Genomic DNA, 20,207 nt, shown 5'->3' on the forward strand with positions numbered 1-20,207 from the left:
ATTATTTGATTTGAAAGCTTATAGGTCCACTTAGCTGGTAAATCTACATAATTGGAAGACTTACAGCTGTTAGGTCTACAGAATCCGTAGATCAAATGAACTGATAAAATACAGCTTCCCTAGATTAGTATTAAATCTACATTTTAGATCCATTTTTTCAGTAGATCAATTGAGCTATGCTCTACCTAACTGACAAATCTACATAACAGGTCAACTAAATAGCTGATATAGAATCAGTAGACACATAGAGGAGATGAAATATAGCTCTTTCAGATGAGTACACTATCAGATATACCTAGCTGTTAAGTCTACATTATTGGTAGACCAATATCTGATGAATCTACTCAATCAGTAGATCAATTGAACTGATGAAATAAAGCTTCTCTAGATCAGTGCGGTATTAGATCTATTTAGCTGATAAATTTACATGAATATTTACATGAATGGTAGACCAATAGCTGATAAATTCACATGATTGGTAGACCAATAGCTGATAAATTCACATGATTCGTAGACCAATAGCTGATGAATTTTACAGAATCGTTAGATAAATAGCGAAAATATAGTTGGAGTTGAATTATCTTCTCTGAAACGTTTCTGAAGGTCTATTGGAGGGAATAGACGCAGTTCATCGTACACATCACGACGACGAATCACGATTCTGTACCCAAGATTAACCACCAACAGTTCCATCATTAATTACTTGGACGAGAGACCTGGCACCACACTTCACATTCCCGAAACTCAATATTCAACGTATCCAGATTTAATTGCATCAGCATCCACGCGAAGGATCACACCTGATTCGACCAGTATATAGGGAGACATAGGGCGGTTGATTGCTGGTAATTCGTACCTGATTAAATTTCATCTTAAAATTCGGGTAATTGGGGATGGATTCATAAGCAGGGACGAAAAGGATTAGGCAAACATTCGGAGAGGGGGTGGAAGCACGGAATTCGATTATAACAAAGCCCGGGCCATGTTTGAACGGTGGATTTGCGGAAAACAAACCGGGACTCATTCTGTTATTGGTCCCTACGCGTCCGGATTATCTTGTTGGGCCTGTCAGAGCCGTGATACAGATCAAGGAGGCCAACAGGTCCCCGACAGTTTCCCGCTTTTGTGCACGCCATTGGATCGACATTTACTCTTAAAAACGTGAGGAACTATCAGGACTCCATTTCATACAACGTATTGATGACGTCACTTGGAAGTATCGAAATATAACGGGTGTTTTTTTTCGAGGTATGTAACTTTAAGTTGGCATAACTGTTCAAGATGGCGACCGATTCAACAGATGTCAAGTGATTTATTCTCAGTTTGGTTTGGCAATTCATCATGAATAGACTCACGCCTGAACAACGCTTGCAAATAGTGCAATTTTATTTCGAAAATAATGGTTCTGTGCGGAATACGTATCGCGCACTACGTCCATTTTATTTTGTTTAGCGATGAAGCGCACTTCTGGTTGAATAGCTACGTCAACAAACAAAACTGGCGCATTTGGAGTGAAGCTAATCCTCAAGTGTATGTCGAAACACCGTTACATCCAGAAAAACTGACTGTTTGGTGCGCTTTATGGGCTGGTGGAATCATTGGTCCGTACTTCTTCAAAAACGATGATGGCCAGAACGTTACAGTCAATGGTGAACGGTATAGAGCCATGATTACTAACTCTTTCATTCCTGAATTGAACAACCATGATGTCCAGGAGCTGTGGTTCCAACAAGACGGCGCAACATGTCACACAGCTCGTGCCACAATCGATTTATTGAAAGACACGTTTGGTGACCGCCTAATTTCACGTTTTGGACTTGTGAATTGGCCTCCAGGATCTTGTGATTTAACACCGCTAGACTACTTTCTGTGAGGCTATGTAAAGTCATTGGTCTATGCGGATAAGCCACAAACCCTTGACCATTTGGAAGACAACATTCGCCGTGTTATTGCCGATATACGGCCACAAATGTTGGAAAAAGTAATCGAAAATTGAACGTCCAGATTGGACTACATCCGAGCCAGCCGTGGCGGTCATCATCATATTTGAAATGTAATGATGCCACAAGATTATCTTGCGGATAAATAAAATTCATGTCAATCGAATAATCCATCGTTGTTTTATTGCAATTTAAAGTTCTATAGCTCTAAAACAAAACCCTTTTACAAAAGCGTATATACTTGTTTTTGATTCAACTGTTTTGTTACAGGTTTTGTCGACAGAAGAAAAAAGAATTTTCGAGGCAAATTGTGTTTAATTGGTATATATTGATCTTAAAACTTTTTCCAGACGTCTCATCAGAAATAATGAGCCCAAAACGAAATCTTAGACGAAAATAATTACAGTAAAACACGATTAGGAGAGAATAAAATGTTGGATACACCAATCCAATTAAATTAGAGTAGAATAAACATCATCAGACGACTCGAGATCGACCTGTACCAACTACAAATTGTCTTTCGACATAATTATGTGTATAGATAATAAACGAAGGCAGAAAAGCTTGGGAACAAATTCGACCGGTACAATTCGTGATCAATTCCGTTTTATCTTTCTCGTGAGCAAATTCGTAAATAACAAGTACATCGTGAACTTCATGCTCATAACTATCTCCGAATATCTCTTATCTCGTGCTCCAAAAAAAATTGTGAGATAATTAGGCATAACAGAAATTTTCACCGACACACAAATTATGGCTATGGGAAAATGGTAATAACGGAAAACCATATGGAATGCTTTCTTATTTTTCTTCTTTTTGTTGGTTCTGGCCTTCTTTTGAAATCCTGTCAAATTATTCAGAGGTAACGAATCAAACAAAATTAAATTCAATTAGGTGGCCAAAATGCAATTTTACGCGACGTCATCAGTGACGTCACTTGTAAGCAACGTCTAAATACCAAAGGAACCAAAAAAGTCATTCATTTCTCGTACTTCGGTGATATGAGTGAAAAAGTAGCTAATAGCTTCTTAAAATTACATCTGAGAACTGCCTACAAACCGGTAAATGAATTATCATCGTTTTTATTTTATGCAAAACCTTCTACATCAAGTGAACAAGTTTAACTCTCAGAAATAGAATAGGATTAAACGAACATCGAAGGGATTCTACTAAAAATAAGCGATTCTCCGAATTTGCAACATTGCTTAGATAATGATAACTCTTTACCCAAAATTGATAACATAAAAATTATACACGTGGAATCAAAAGCCAAGAGACTCATCAGATTAGAATCCAACAAAATCAATAAGCTACTGAACAGAAATAGTTTCTAAATTTGAATGAACAAAAAATAATCAACGGTCAAAAATGTTTTCTTTGTAAGTACCATATTTTATAGCTATTTTTTCAGTTTTCTCATCACCTTTTTGTTTCCAAATCCGTATAAACACCATTTGTAAAATCTTCATAGATTGAAGAATAAGTTCGAAACTTCGCGTTACCAATATTATTCTTGAAAGTCTAATCTGTGATATTAAAAATAGAAAAAAAGAATGACCCTAACCTTACTAATAATCTCTATTCGTTCCTAAAATTATTTATTCGGATATAACGAGTTGACCTCGCAATTTTATCTTTCCCGAAATTTTGTATGATTGTGTTCATTGTGAATCATACCCTCTAAATAAAATCGGTTTTGTTGCAACATTTTTTGGCGGTGTATAAAAATAAATGGATGATGTGGGTTTACACATGAGCCAATTCGCTTCAGTTGAATGTGCGCAAGAACATTAAACTGGATTAATAACGCACATTTACTTTGACTCTATTGTGTTATACTCAACAATCTGGATCAATAATCATGGATCGTTTGTTTTCATTCAATTATATTACGAGGCTGGTGTGTTGGATGTGTCGGGATTTTATCAAGGATGTACAAAAGCAATACAGGGTGATTCACCGGAATGGCATATAAGACGTTTATGGAAAACTAATCGTAATTTTGAGCTGAAAATTTGCATATTGGGGTTTGAGATAATGATCTTCCACCCTGAATTATTCCCAGTTCTCTACAACTTCCGGTTATACCGGAAGCAGACTACTACTTCCTTTTTCCAAATGGCACACCCAGTATATTATTGCATCATTGGATAGCTTCTTTGACGAAAATTTTGGCAATTTGCCATACCTTGGGTGAAAACTCAAAGATTCATGAGTTAATGGGATTCTTATAAAAAATGGTGTCGATGAGGACTCACATTTTTTTGAATATTTCGGCAGAACAAGCTTCTTTCGGAAATATTCTCTTCTTTTTAGATTCTGCAAATACGTAGTATTATAAGATTGTTTGCGGTTTGAATCAAAAATGTACAGGGTGTTCATAAGAAAATCATGAATTCATCATTGTGCCATTTGAAATGAAGAAGTACTAGTCTGTTTCCGGTATAACCGGAGTTGTAGAGATCTGAAAATAGTTTAGGCAGAAAGATCATTGTCTCAAACCCCAATATGCAAATTTTCAGCTTGAAATTATTATTAGTTTTCCATAAACGTCTAATAGGCCATGCCGGTGAATCACCCTGTATATAAAATTATTGAAAACAGCATTTTGATCGTCGAAACTGAACGGATGAATCCTAATTTGTCAGCTATCTAATGTGCGTTGTCTAATTTTGAATTAACAGAATCATTTCGAGGTGTCAGTTCAATATTCTGATTTCTTCATGAAAATTCTCGAAAATGTTGAGATGCTAAAGTAAAAATTAGTGTAAATGAACTCCTTTCAATATTTCTGTTGAGGTATGAAATAATAAATCAGTTAATTTAAGTCACTACCGAATACAATGTCATAAATAGAAATATTATTATTATTTCTATGATATATTCTTCATCGACCAGTTTGCAAGAATTATATGCTACAATTTTCAGTTTCCCATAATCGAACACATGTTCATCAGGTGTCAGTTCAATATTCGGTAGTAGGATCTTTCTAATTTATTATCGATTGATGCGTTAATGATCGGTAAAGATCGGTATCCCTCTATTCTCTTCACCATAGTAACAATGGTGACGGAAAGGAAGGAGTACCGAATATCTACTTATTTATCGATAATACATTAGTAAGATCCAACCAATTATTTGTGAAACCCTCAAAAATGTTTAGTTCTTATAGAATCTTCTTTAAATCAGAATAAATTCAAGGAGGCTGAAACGTTAAAAACGTTCTTTTTGAGAAGGCTCTGGCACACCAGCAATTTCAGAAACTTCAATGAAATATCAGAGAAATTCAATTCAAATGAGTTAATTAATGGGATTCTTATGAAAAAATAGTGGCTTTAAGGACTCACTTTTTTGAATTTTTGGTTGAAAAGGCCTTTTTTGAGGAATTTTTTTTCTTTTTCGATTCTGCAAATACGTAGTATTATAAGATTGTTACGGTTTGGACCAAAAATGTACAGGGTGTTTATAAGAAGGTCATGAACTTGGACAACTCAAACTCATCAAAACTCAAGATTTTCAAATTAAAACCTCTCATTATATCAGTCGATTTTACGTATGAAAATAGTGGGGGTTACTTAAGCAAACCCTATACCTAAAATGAAAACTTTAAGAGTTACCGAGGAAGAACTTCAAATGAGGAAAAACCGCAATTTCTAACTGTGTGGAGCAGTCTGTGACTTGTGTGTATAACCTGAAGTTGTAGAGATCTTAAAATATTTTAGGGAGAAAGATTATTGTCTCAAACCCAAATATGCAAATTATCAGCTCAAAATTATGATTATTTTTCAATAAACGTCTAATAGGCCATCCCAGTGAATCACCATGTTTTAAACTCGTTTTCATCCATTTTCTAAACAAATGTAGCGTCACCTAACCTAATTAATATTTCCCAGACTTAATTCTATATTTCGAAAAGATTGTATGTTATAAACAAACTGATATATTTCAAAATTTATTAGTAGTTTTTGTGGAAGTGATATTATTATAGGTCGAATGACGTAACAATCAAAAATGAAAATCAAAACTTGGGTTTTCCCCATTGTTATCATACAAAAAGCACTGATATGATGCAAGAACGTATATTTCACTAATCTTACCACAAGAAATATCGACATTGTTCAAAATACCGAAAGTATTATTCAATGTTCGTACTAAAGTATTACGAAGTTAATTCAGTGCAGCCAACATATACGTGGAAAAACAAGAATACCATGCGATGGCCGTACAAAACCACTGAACAAAATCCATTACAGGATTACGCAGATCAGTAATCTCATTGAGAGCACGGCACTCAAATCGAAATTGTCATATAAATTCCGGTTATTATATATTTTTTTCTTGTCGGAATGCCGACATAATTCAATTTCTAAATCCTCTCAGTTCATTCCATCCATATAGCTTGTATTACAACAAAGCAGAGTAGTAAATAATTGGTTTATGCATGCAAATTCGCCAGTGGATCATGGTAGGTATTCGAAAAATGTACGATTAAAAGATAGAGGATGGAATAATAACTGCAATAATCTCTATTTCCGTCTCCGTTTTCATTTCCACTGGCCGAGGAGAAATGTAATATCGCACAGATATTTATATTGCTCCGTTTATTCAAGAATGGGGATTTTTATTATTTTCAGAAGGGAGAGTTCCCCATTCCACCAATCGAATATCATAATGAATAAATTCTTAACCATCGACGATTCTTTTTCTCCCACAGTGGCTGTATTTCTGGACAGATTGCTCTTAAAAATTAAGAGACTCGAATCCCCCGATATGATGAAAATGGTGCACAGGGTGTCCCAAATTAGATTCTCACTGAACGCAGCAATTTCCTCAATATCTCTAAAACGGCAATTGATTTCTATGATCTATTATGAGTATAATATAGACCATAAAGATAACTGAAAAAAACGTATGAAAATTTCTCGAATATCTCGAACAGAAACCAAGATTTAGCAAAATGTTTGAAACGGTTATGATATTTTTCAGAAACACCCTGTAACTACAGAACGAATCAAGATATCTATGATCTGCTTTCTGATATCTTATTATTTCGAAAAAAAAATCGAGGGTCCTTGAAGATGTTTTCTCTGAACCTTATAGTTGTCGAGATGCTTTTCAGCGAGCATCGAATTTGGGACATCCTGTACAGGATCATAGTTTCGTAATTAAAAATCCTGCTTAAAAGACGAGCACGCCACTGGATTCTACGTAAAAAACTGCCTGAATAATGTTTTAATTTCAAAACTCTATCATCAGTAATAACGAAGATATAATTTTTTTTCGATATCGCAATTTTTTAATTTTCGCTTACAACTCGAAAACAAAAGAAGGCGGACAAAAATGAATACTATTCTTGTTAGTTTCTCTGAAAAAGAGAACGAGAATTGGGTATCAGATTTTGTCTATCTCCTCTGGTTTAAAAGTTGTAGTGCTAAAACTTCGAAATTTGCCCACCCTGTACATTTATCACTCTTGAAGTGAAGTGAAGCCCAAGACATATTGAATAAGGTGTACCAAAAGAATATGTAATAGGCCACCTTCGGTTCAAAATTTTGTTTCAGACATACAACTTGATAAAAATAAATTCGAACAAGGCCGAGCTACCTTTTTGTGAGCAAACAAAACAAATGAAGCGAAATATAAAATAGGAGACGACCTGAAAACAGAAACCTTAGAAGATAGAACGGATGAAAAAACACAAAAAGCGAAATAAGCAAAATATGGAAAGCTCGAGTATGAAACCCATACAAGTAAAACGAACGTGAAAAATAAAATGGTTAAAATGAGACACGAGCCGTTAGAAAGAAATTCCTATCCTCTATAAAACATAAGAACCTAATAGGGATTCTTCTTTTTCTTTCTACAGTGGTAGAAAATTGAATCGTTTGTGGCTTTGATCGAAGTAAATATAAATGAACTAACTTCATCTGGCTTTAGGAGAGAGAGATGATAGAGGCAGATCAGGTCATTTGAAAAGGGTCTTATGTACGCCTACAGTTTGAATAGTCGGGGTTGTCAACAAACGAAAACAAGCGCTTCTGTGGGACTCGTTTAAGGTTTCATTGCGACGTTGCTGTTTAATTTTTATGGTTTAGTCATGAAAGCATTGCTTTTTTCTAAAGAGAAGTCTTTAAAATTCTGAACTGAACAACATCGGTATCTAACGAAAATTGTCGCGAGATTTAATCTTTTTTCGAGAATATTCAAGATGAATCGAAGTGAAGACACGAACAGAAAATTGATGTTGGTTTATTTATTCGAATTCATTTCAAATGACTGCATATTTTCATCTGGAAAAGTCTCATCACTATGAATCTTTTACATAATCTGCTCAGATTTTTATTAATTTTTCAACAACAAAATTTCCGGGTGAGTTCGGAATTCGGCTAATTAGGGATCGTCAATTCAGACACCGCTCACCGTAGACCTCACAGTTTTGAAGAAATTTGAACTCGAAATTTGGGAAAAAACAGAGAAAATTCAATTTCTATACAAAATTCGTTGTATCTCCTAAAATATTTGTCATAGATCCCTCTAGTAAAAACGTTTTTCAAAGATCGAATTCTGATTTATAACATAGTGAGATTTCAAGTTCGAAGCTCATGTCCAGAAGAAGTGTCAGCCTCGAGAAAATTAACAATTTCTTCTTTGAAAAATCTCAGATTATTACCTATAATTAATTAAATACTGGACTAATCGCTCCACTGCATTTTCGTGATCTACGTAATCGAATCAATCAATAAAAAGTAACAATATTGTTTCCAATCGAAAGTTGGAATAATTAGTAAATTACTTAATTTCATATCTGTACACAAACAGTGAGGCCGGTAAGTTCCATTCCAGAAGGAAATGGATTCCATTTAACATGTGTGGATTGTTGGGGTGACTCAACATTATAGAATGCGAATCAGTGAAAGGGTGAGGGGTGAAAGTTATATTACAAGTACCAGGTGGCACGCAAAATTGAATGACGTTCTTCTCCCCCTCTTGGTCTAACCTAGTATTTTAGTCCTTTGTTATGCCTCTCATCTTACACACTCCGCAACGTTATTATTATTCTGACAAAGAAAGCGGTATATTTCGCACTTCACAATTTACGGTGTTCGGAGCAGTCGTTCATGAAATAGAAACGTGCCAAAAATCCCCCCTGTATATCTACACCACGCCACTTTTTTCCTCGTTTTTACCAAGCTTCAAAAGATAAAGGTTAGGTCACGCCTCTTTTGTTGTTGTTTGAAAAGTGGATAAAAACGAGTTTCGTGCAAATTTGACATAAATTCCAGAAAAAAGAATATAGATCAAAGAATATCTCAAATAGATCATACTCAATTTCCGATTAATAACTTTTCAATTTTTTTTTTATTTCAAAAGTATCAAATTCTTTTTCCGAGGAAGAAGGATCAAAACCGTATAAAAACAAACTTTTTTCAGCAAATTTCATTCATATAGGCCCAATTGTTTCCGAGAAAAGCGCTACTCGACAGAAAGGCAAAACATTTCAGAACGTAATGTGTAGAAAATTTCATGAGGAGCTAAACAAAATTTTCCTCCAACGATTTCAAAGGTTCACTTTGAATAACTGGAAAAAAAATTGGCCACATTTCCTAGTTCGGGCTAATCAATTCAAATTTCCAATCAAGGGAAACGCGGAAAAAAACGAATCTCATCAAAATGAAAACATAACTGAATCCTTAAAAGACTCCTTCATGTTCCAAAAAAGAATATACATGAAGAAGAATGCAGGATTCGTCCAAACCATATTTCCAAAGCAACACTTCGGAACAAGAATAAGACAATATATACATGGTGGCTCGAAGAAAACTTAACATGGAGGTTCAAACGATTGCAGCTTGATCTGATGTGTATTTTTTCAATTATACAACCGGAATCATCTAGAGGAATTCACTATGAAGCCACCCTGAAAATTTCAAGTCTCTAGCACATTGCGTTTTAGAGTTACAAACAATTCGAGAAAAAAAATCCAGAAAAGATAAAATGTTCCAATGGTTCCCTTCCGTATTCAAAATCTGAACCAAAAAACCTTTACATCAAGCCACCTTGTATACTTGTAACCATTATAACAAACTGAAATCTCAGTCGAATCTCAAAAGCATCAACAAGAAACAAAAACTCACCGTAGATACGCAGGTTAAGCTGGGAGATATGAAATCCAGACCTCTTTGACCCTTTCCGCTGAAGCAGTTCTTGATATTCTGCATGAATTTCCTCCTGATGGCCTTCAACGAATACACGCATAACGCTGATAGATCGGAGGGCTTATTGGAATTCGCTGGCTCGCTCTCGCTGAACACGGCAAACAGAACATCATCCTGTGCCGTTATGCCCAGATCAGACGCCAAATCTGAACCAGCCTTCCCCACATAAGCGGCCTGTACAAGATTGTATTTCCTTCCACCTTGTGCCTCACTAATGCAGTCAATCGGTATCTCCGTGTAAGAGTAGTAGTTCTCATCATCGTGGCAAACACGCACCAACTTGCTGATGAACTGGCTAGAAGTGGTGTGCTTCATCTGAGTGGTTAGGAAATAGCTGAAACCCTCGGAGGCGAAACCGTAGACGTAGGTGATTGGGTACCTTTCCCTAGCCAATGAGTTGACGAACATCCTCGTGCCAGTGGTTACAGCAGTTTGAGCAATTGCAAACATCCTATCTTTCTCCAAGGAACGACTGCTGACAGCAGGTACCTCTGATCGATACGGGGATCCCAAGGTGAATGTTACTCCAACGTACATCACTTGAGTAACCGGTGGGTTTGGTGGACCTGGAGCTATAAAAGCCACCGTAGAGGCTGTAGCGTTGTTCGCCACCACAGCCTCCCTAACCTCTTGCACGCCATCCGATATGTTGTGCAAGTTCCTCACGGAGCAGATACCTTGGAACAAGCTGCCGCAAGAGATGAGCCTGGATGTTGTGTAGTCGATGACCAAGGCCTTGTTGACATTGTCGGTCATCTGTTTGTTGACGGTGGAAGTGCATTCTAGTACCGAGCATTCGTCAGCGTCCAACTCTGGACCTGTACGAACTGTTGTCACCAGTTCTAGGTCTGGCGATAGTTGATAGAGTTTATTGACGGCTCCTATGTATACGCGACCTGTGTTCTTGTCGATCACCAGGTGATTGAACAGGTGGACAGATTGGTGATCGCTGTAGGTTTTCACGATGTCCCTGCTGGAAGCTGCCGCACATGTTGATTTCAATTGAGCAGCGGTGAAGACCGCCACCAATGCGATAAGGTTGAGCGGCCGCTTCATAGCAGAACCAGGTAGACAGTCTTTCAAGCCATTACTTCTGGAAAAAAGAAAAAACAAAGTTAGATAGGAACATTTGAAAGTTTTTTTTTCACTTTTCAATTGGCCTGTTAATAATTAAATACCAAGTACCTTTTCCAAATCTATTAATATTTTTTCTGATAATTAAATAAATGGAGTTTTTAGATAGATAGAAAAAACAAAGACAAACAAAAGAATTCGGTCAAAGCAAATCAGCCGCTGTATAAAACACGAAATATATGATATCCTGATTGAATTCTTGATGATATAGAGTGGTACTAATGTTGCGCCAGCATGAACATTAGAATGGAAGAGATAAACGGAATACAATTTTTAATATTTGACTTCTGATTGTTCGGAATCATCGTTGGGATAGTCCAAACAAGGAAAACCATTAGGGGTGAATTTTTACGATATTCCGAAGTCAAAGTGTTGAAAGTTTGCCTGTAGATATTATAACAAAGGAATATCGACAATGTATATAACGGACTGTACATTATCTTGAATTCTAAATGATAAAGCGAGCAATAATGATCGAAAGAGCCATTTTGCTCGACTGTTGTTGTTCTACGTGAATCACAAAGAACACACAATTGAATTTCATGGATATAATAATCATAAACTAGCAAATACGTGATGAACCGAATTATGGACGTTCGGTAGGCATCGGATATGATGAGGAAATCGTATATTACACACTTTCTAGGTCAGAACATACCTACTGGAGTCCGTGTAGCAGGGAATTTAGCCGTTACAATTGATAAACTAATAATATTTCCAACTACAGGTAGAATTCTGTCCAGAGGTTTCTTATTCATTGAATATACAGGGTGGTATATATGGTTTGAGAATACAATCTTTCTCCCTAAAATATTTGCAGAACTCTACAACTTCCGGTTCTACCGGAAACATACTACTACTTTCTTATTTCAAATGGCACACCCAGTATATTTTTGCATCATTAGATAGCTATTTTGATGACAATTTCAGCTATATGCCATACCTTAACGGTTCATGATTTAATGGAATTCTTATAAAAAAAAATGGTGGCGATGGGGACTCACATTTTTCGAAACATTTTTTTCTTTCTCAATTCTGCAAATACGTAGTATTATAAAACCGTTTGCGGTTTGGATCAAAAATTAACAGGGTGTTTATAAGAAGATCATGAACTTGGACAACCCAAATTCATCAAAACTCATGATTTTCAAATTAGAACCTATATTTTTTATTATTGCAGTCGATTCTTAGTACAAAAATAGTGGGGGTTACTTAAACAAACACTGTACCTAAAATGAATGCTTTAAGAGTTATCGATAAAGAATTTCAAATGTGGAAAAAACGCAATTCCTAACGGTGTGGAGTAGTCTGTGATTTCCGGAAAACACAGAAAGAAACTAAATTCGATGTTTGGATAACTAAATTTTACATTTCATGAATTATAATTAATTTTTCGTTGGGATTGTTGAGAAATCCATAAACCACTACAATTTTCAATCACGAATAATTCATTACAATTCTTGAAATGTCAAATTTAGTTATGGAAACATCGAATTTTAGTTTCTTTATGTGTTTTCCGGAAGTCACACAGTACTCCACACAGTTATAAATTGCGGTTTTTCCTCATTTAAAGTTCTTCCTCGATAACTTTCAAAGTATTTATTTTAGGTATAGGGTTTGCTTAAGTACCCCCACTATTTCACTGAAATAATAAAAAATATAGCTTCTAATTTGAAAATCTTGAGTTTTGATGAATTTGGGTTATAAGTTCATTGTTGAATTTTTTCAAAATTATGATTAGTTTTCCATAAAAGTCTTATAGGCCATCCCGGTGATTCACCCTGTAGTTATTAGATGGTGACAATGAAGACTAATTGAATAATTTTCAATATAAAAAGAAAATTTTATCCGTTTCAAAGATATCGAGTTTTTCTTCTTTTTAAGGGACATCCTATATATAATCGTTTTTCATTTATTTCAAGATTTGATTAATTTTGTGTCCATTGTATAAATGTAACCAAGTTAAGTATATATAGTGTGTCCCATTTAAAACACACCAACTCTCCTCTTCTCTGAAACGAAAATTAATTTTCAATTAAATGGGACACCTTGTTACAATCATACAATGTACACGAAATAAATAATGTAATAAAAACATTGGTTCTAATTTGGAAATCTTGAGATTCGATGAATTTGAGTTTATTTATTCATTTACAGAAAAGAGTCGATGTAGAAAACCTATAAAAGACTCAATATACAGGTTGTTTCATTGGGAAACGGAAATATTCCACAGGTGCATAGGTGGCACCAAGGCGGTTCTGGAGATACCCCATTTATTGGGTCTTACTGTCTTTGTAGCCGAGATACAGGGTGTTTAATGAATTTTGCCTGTTTCTTTCTGAGGGCATATCAAACGAACCACCCGGTATATTTTCTTCATATTTGGCAAATATGTTCCTAATTGAGAGCCCAAACGTATCATGCAATAACCGCTTTGAAAATCCAGGTCCGGGTTAACAAAAATTATGAATCGTTTGAATCCTCGAAACAACACCCTGTACATCGGAATTTTAAAAATCTGTTTTAATATTCGGAAACACCACTAAAAACTTAACTGAGACGTGTACTTCAAATTTTCGCGCAGACAGTTTTACTGCACAAATTTTCAACGTGAATGTGAAGTTTTTGAGAACTTGGATATCTGAAAGTGGTTTGAAGTGACTTTTAACAATGAATTATCAAAAGTATTGAATCCATAATTATTTCAAGATTACTTTGTAATTAATTTTTACATTTGTTTTCCTTTTTATAGCTCTAGAAAAAAAAAACGGGCAAAATTCATGAAACACCCTGTATCTCGGCTACGAAGACAGTAAGACCCAATAAATGGGGTATCTCCAGAACCGCCTTGGTGCCACCTATGCACCTGTGAAGTATTTCCGTTTTCCAATGAAACACCCTGTATAAATTTAAATTGGTATTCACCTAATTAATTAGGTTTTGAGGCAAACATGATACATCTACACGTTTGTCCAATTTATGAAACAACCTGTATATTGATAACCATCAGAAAGAACCATAGTCAACTCTAAGATAATATCGAAAAAAATGAGGAAAATACTGACGTAAGGATCTTCACATCAGTGCTTTCCTCGAAATAATGTACATCGATCTGAAAGTCTCATCTTCGAGAGGACGTCAATAAAAGGTACAATTTTTATCAGTTTCAATTTCTACGCTCGACAAGTATGACGCTAATCTGTTCGTCGGAGAGAGAATATAATTGCCATGATACGGAACTGTGATTCACATCTTTAATTATCCTTTCTGTTCTTCGTTCTGTTTGAAGTTGCCAGTTTGGAATCTGGATGATGGCCGGTGTAATTGATCCCGCGAAGACCTTGAGTCATTCTTGTATACCTCTCGGCCTCTGGCTTCTTCGCTACCGTTGATAAAAGTATGGCAGAAAGATCGGGAACTATGGATTCTCGCTGTTGAGGAATTCACAATGAGAAACCACGTCCTTAACTGTGTTCCGTTCAAGGATACACCTACATGGGTCGTTATTTAACTTTTAAGGAAGGTAATGACCATATGGTAGAGTCATCGACAGAAATAATGCTCTAACAACGTTGCCGTTGCATCTGAAATATTTCTGGTATAGGAGGAGAGTTTTTTAATACCGGCATTATTGGGTGAACGCTTCAATTAGTGACTGGGTGTCATTTTAACTTTCACCGGACGGAATTCTTCAGTTTTTTTTTTTTACCGTGAGATTTCACGTTCATTTTTCGATGCCGAATTCCAAATTTAGGTATGCGGAATTTTTAGAATATTCGTTTGGGATTTTTACTCGACTGAAATCTACCTTAAATTCCATTGGATAGACTGGCTACGGTTGGAACTATTTTTTTTTTATTGATGTTTTTTATGCCAGAGTGTTTTCGTCTACCGATGGGCGGTGTTATAGAATTTGTGTAAAATCAAATTAGAAAAAATAAAAATGAAAGAAGATGATAGTTCACACAAGTTTTATTGATCATTTACAGCCAAACATAAATTGTCATCAATATCCAAATATATTAAGCGAATTGAAAAGTCCCCGGTCTGATGCACAGATGGCGGTGCTAGTATTGAATCCATATGATTTTTAGTTAGTACCAACCTTCAAACGATACGTGTCAAAATTTGACAGCAGTCCGACCATTAAATTGTGAGATATTGCGTTGTGAGTGTAGCTACTTTTGTTATTTGAAAAAAGATGGAAAAAAAGGAATTTCGAGTGCTGATGAAATATTGCTTTCTGAAGGGAAAAATACAGTTGAAGCAAAATCTTGGCTCGATGAAAAGTTTTCGGAGTCTGCCCCAGGAAAATTAACCATCATTGATTGGAATGCTAAGTTTAAACGTGGTGAAATGAGCACCGAAGACGGCGAACGCAGTTTACGCCCAAAAGAGGCTGTCACCGACGAAAAAATCAAGAAAGTTCACAAAATAATTTTGAATGACCGTAAAGTGAAGTTGATCGAGGTAGCAGACATTGTGAAGATATCATAAGAACTTTTTTTTTTTAATTTTCCAAATTATAAATTTAGCTGTAGGATAAAAACTCGAAAATTCTGGTAACTGTTCTCGTTCACCTCATTTCCTCGTAAATTTTAAGAATTTATTGCCGTGAAGAAATATACTGATTGAAGCTGCTCCAGAATGTTGGAGTCAGCATTGAATTTTTGTTAAATTATTCATGAATATTGATCTTTACTTCTGATTCCATGCAGAATAGTCAAACCAGTTCTTGTTCGTTCGGCAGATATATTTATTCTTCACTTTCCTTTTCAGGAAGATTACAAGATAATTACCATATTTGATTTAAAACTTCGCTTTGAGGCGCCACGCTTCTAAATCACAAGGATATCGACGTTTGCGTCGAAAATAAGATGTTTTCAGTAAAGGTAGATTTCCGATATCGAACACGTCCCTCAAAAACGCCATCCGTTTAAAAAATGTTGAGTTTCTCTACTTTTGATGGGACATCCTATATATAAATATTTTTCATTTATTTCAAGATTTAATTCATTTTTTGTTCATTCTATAATTGTATTTCATATATATGTTTCATATATAGGATGTCCCATTTGAAAAACATCAACTCTCTTCTGTAACTCTAGAACTATAATTAATTTCTAATTGAATGGGACAAATACGACTTGATTACAATTATACAATGTTTACACAAATTTAATTAAAACTCGAATTAAATGAAAATTGTTTATATATAAAGTGCCCTATCAAAATGGAGTCGAAAAACTGTTTGCAGTTTGGATCGAAAATTGACAGGGTATTTATAAGATCATGAACTTGGACAACTCGATTAGAAAATATTATCTGAATTATCATTCACGAATAATTGTACATGAGAAAACTGTGTGCAAAATGGGTGCCGCGCGAGCTCACAATCGATCAAAAGCAACAACGTGTTAATGATTCTGAGCAGTATTAGAAGCTGTTCAAATGCAATAAACCTTTATTTTTGCGTCGATATGTGACAATGGATGAAACATGGCTTCATCATTTCACTCCGATGTCCAATCGACAGTTAGCTGAGTGGACTGCACACGATGAACCGAATCCAAAGCGAGGAAAAACACTACAGTCAGCTGGCAAGGTTATGGCATCAGTATTCTGGGATACGCAAGGTATAATATTCATTGATTACCTCCAAAAGTGCCAGACCATCAACAGCGTTTATTATATAGCGTTATTGGATCGTTTAAAGGATTAAATCGTCAAAAACCGGCCCCATTTGAAGAAAAAAGGTGCTGTTTTATCAAGACAATGCGCCGTGTCACAAATCAATGAAAACAATGACAAAATTGCATGAATTGGACTTCGAATTGCTTCTGCCCAGCGACTTTTTCCTGTTCGCAGACCTCAAAAGAATGCTCAATGAGAAGAAAATTAGCGCTAATGAAGAAGCAATCATTTTCCAAATTGAATGTCATTTTCTGAACGAACTCAATTTTCTAAGAATTACTGTAGAAAAAATGTTCATAAATGGTACAATTTTTTTTTTTACATAGATAATATTTATCTTTTTACGTGTTCAATGAATATCACTGAATTATCGGTGAGTAACTTAAAATGTATCAAAGAGCCTAATAAAAGCAGTGAATCAGAGTTCAATATTCTTTCTAGTAAGAGATGAGCGTCATAGTTCTCGAGCGTAGAAAATGAAACTGATGCAAATGCTGAATTTCACTTCTGATTGTATTCAAATCGTGTACGGGAACAAGGATCCATCTTTTTACGCTTGGAAAGTCATAAATAAATTCCAACTAACCCACATTTATCATTTATTCTTCCCAGGGAAATTTGCGGTTTTCCACAATGCTGCAAGTGTCCATTTCAATACACCTGGCTGGGCGAAACAAATTCCCTCAACTTAACGATGCAAAGTGATCGCTTACTTTCTTTAATAATAAGGCAAATTTTACACTATGATTAGTGTTTCCTCGAATAATATCTCGCATCGAGAAAAATAACGGTTTACGTAAAGAAAGAAATTTGGAAACTTCGCGCCAAATTCCGAAAAGCTATCAATATCTATTCAGAAATTATTAGAAATCAGAAGGCGTTAAGGAATATTGTAATTCATTCTGAATCTTAGATTGACTTTTTTGGATTCCACATTGACTCAAAATTTTACTCTCTCTCTCTCTCTCTCTCTCTCTCTCTCTTTGACTCTCAAACCATAAAGAGTAGGATGTCAATGAATTATATTCATCAAACAACAGATGAGTTTAATAATTAAAACAAGCGGATTTCAAAATGTCTAGATATTCAATAAAAATACACCGATGCATTACAAGCGATAAAATAGGGCATACAATCATCAATTGAAATTACCAATGATAATATAGATTCCAACGCAAATAGATTAGCATTACCTATAGAAAACAATATTTGAACGAATTGGTTAGTATTTAATAAATCAATATTTCCATTTAACTTAATGTAATAAGATACTGAACTTTTTCATTCGGCATACCTATTATATCCTAATGGAATTATTTAATTGGATGATTCACCAACAAATATAACGAGCATTTGTAAGTGAAATCATATCATTTCTTCAAGGGCTATTTACCGATGCAGTATGACTCCTTGTAGGCGTAATAGTGATTATCACTTCCCATCATAAATATTACTTTTGTAACCCACTAGTTTTAACAGGAAGCTTTTAGACTCATGACTCAAACTAGCCAATGCAAATAGTTCTATTTAAATAATAAAAAACCTCTGTACAGACTGATTACGTAAATTTCTTGCATCTATGTAGAAAGATACGATAAAATAAAATTTCATATTGTGTCAAGCAGATTCAATTTTAGGTTAGAGAAATCGCAAGGTATGAAAAGACAGGATCAGACATGTGTTGAAAGGTTATGTTAAAGGGAACCCCTAACATTGCCGACTAACAAAAAAATGATGGTTCCAGGTGTGAATTTTTGATTTTCGAGTGACAAAAAGATCCATACAAAAGAAAATTAAGATTTTGGCACAGTGAATATAAACAAACATACGAACATATGACGGTGAAGGTTGCAGTGAATTGCTTTCGAAAATGAAAATAAGCTTACCAAGATATTTATAATAAAACTGTACTCATTTCAAGAAACCAAGAAGCGAAATGTTTTGTTAACATTAATCAGCACACAGGTGTAAAACGGAACTAAGTATGTACTTGAACGGATAATATTCAGTGCTTATTTCGCAATAAATGCCGCTATTCATGAATGGAAAATGAAATGAAAAAATGAGATATATTTGTCATAGCATGAATAATTGAATTATCAACACGAAACCTTGAATAAAAATTGTAAAGTTGAACAACTAAGTACAATCTGATGTTTTTGAATAAAAGCAATTTACATTTGATATTTTCATTGTTTGCTTATTACAGGTTTCATTGAAATGAGTAACAAGAATTGGTATAATAAGTTGGGTTTGGAAAAGGTGGTATGTACACTTCATGTTCTTAGAGGAATTACATTGAAATCAGTACCTGCAGTGTATTTCGTGAATAAGATGGTATAAACCCGGTAATAATCAACCATTCAACGTTGTATCACTTCAAAATCCAGAGGGTTTACACATATGTCACATACAATTCTTGCAAGTTCTTCACTCTAGGCACAGCGAGTATTCAACAACCTAAGACGATAACACTGCAACCAAAAATTAATTCGGAATTGAGAAACATATCAACACGAATCTCGATGATTTTAGCTTATTATTCAACTATGATAACGAATTGTTTATAGTAGACATGCGAAACTTTTTCACTTTCAGCATATCAACCTCCCGCTTAGGAGACCATCTACCAACACATTCCAATCGACGGAATGACAGCTAACAAAAAGTGAAGCTTAGATCACCCCTCCCTGCTGTTATTCTATGATTACGCATTCGCACAGGCTCGAGTCAGGAGTACGTCTTGTCTTATTTGAACGTTCTCCTTTCGAGCCTTACGCTATTCCCCAAAAAGTATTTTATCTTAAACGAAGAGATTTTTCAAACGGACTACCAAAAATGTTCTTATTAATGAACTCCGAAAAAAAAAATTCGATTCTTCATTGGATTAACTTTTATATCTAAAAGCAATCGGAACCGGTGTAGATATGAGCGTTTTCAAAATCAGAAATAAACAGCTGTTCGAATTAAAACGTTTAGGAATGGGTCTCACCTCGCATCACTTAATAAATCGTGGGAAAATATTTATGAGAGAATAAAATCTACAAGTGATGAATTATGCATCCATTTTCTCACATTAATTTGTTCATACGTTCCAAGCGCTATGGATTATAATTTTTTCAAAAAAATGACTCAGTCAACGCGGAATTCTTTGCATAATTGGATTGATTTATTAAGTGATATACCTTTTCATCACTTGAAACGAATTTTCTTTGTCTTCATG

The 20,207-nt window shown here is 35.1% G+C and overlaps 1 protein-coding gene across 2 annotated transcripts in view; it reads right to left on the bottom strand.

Moving 5' to 3' along the window:
* The window catches only part of LOC123686269 (plexin-A4), a 55,179-nt gene extending 35,532 nt beyond the window's left edge, over positions 1-19,647 (bottom strand). Inside the window, exons 1-2 of one of the 2 annotated variants that reach the window (XM_045626289.1) lie at positions 19,296-19,647; positions 10,076-11,246 (exon numbers count right to left, since the gene is read on the bottom strand). In XM_045626289.1, the coding sequence (XP_045482245.1) occupies positions 10,076-11,212 (1,137 nt within the window). In that variant the 5' untranslated portion in view covers positions 11,213-11,246; positions 19,296-19,647. Of the gene's footprint in view, positions 1-10,075; positions 11,250-19,295 lie in introns of both variants that reach the window. The other variant, XM_045626288.1, reaches the window with a different exon arrangement.
* Positions 19,648-20,207: the final 560 nt, after the last annotated feature.

Source organism: Harmonia axyridis, chromosome X (genome assembly GCF_914767665.1).
Source record: "Harmonia axyridis chromosome X, icHarAxyr1.1, whole genome shotgun sequence".
Taxonomy (NCBI): Eukaryota; Metazoa; Arthropoda; class Insecta; order Coleoptera; family Coccinellidae; genus Harmonia; species Harmonia axyridis.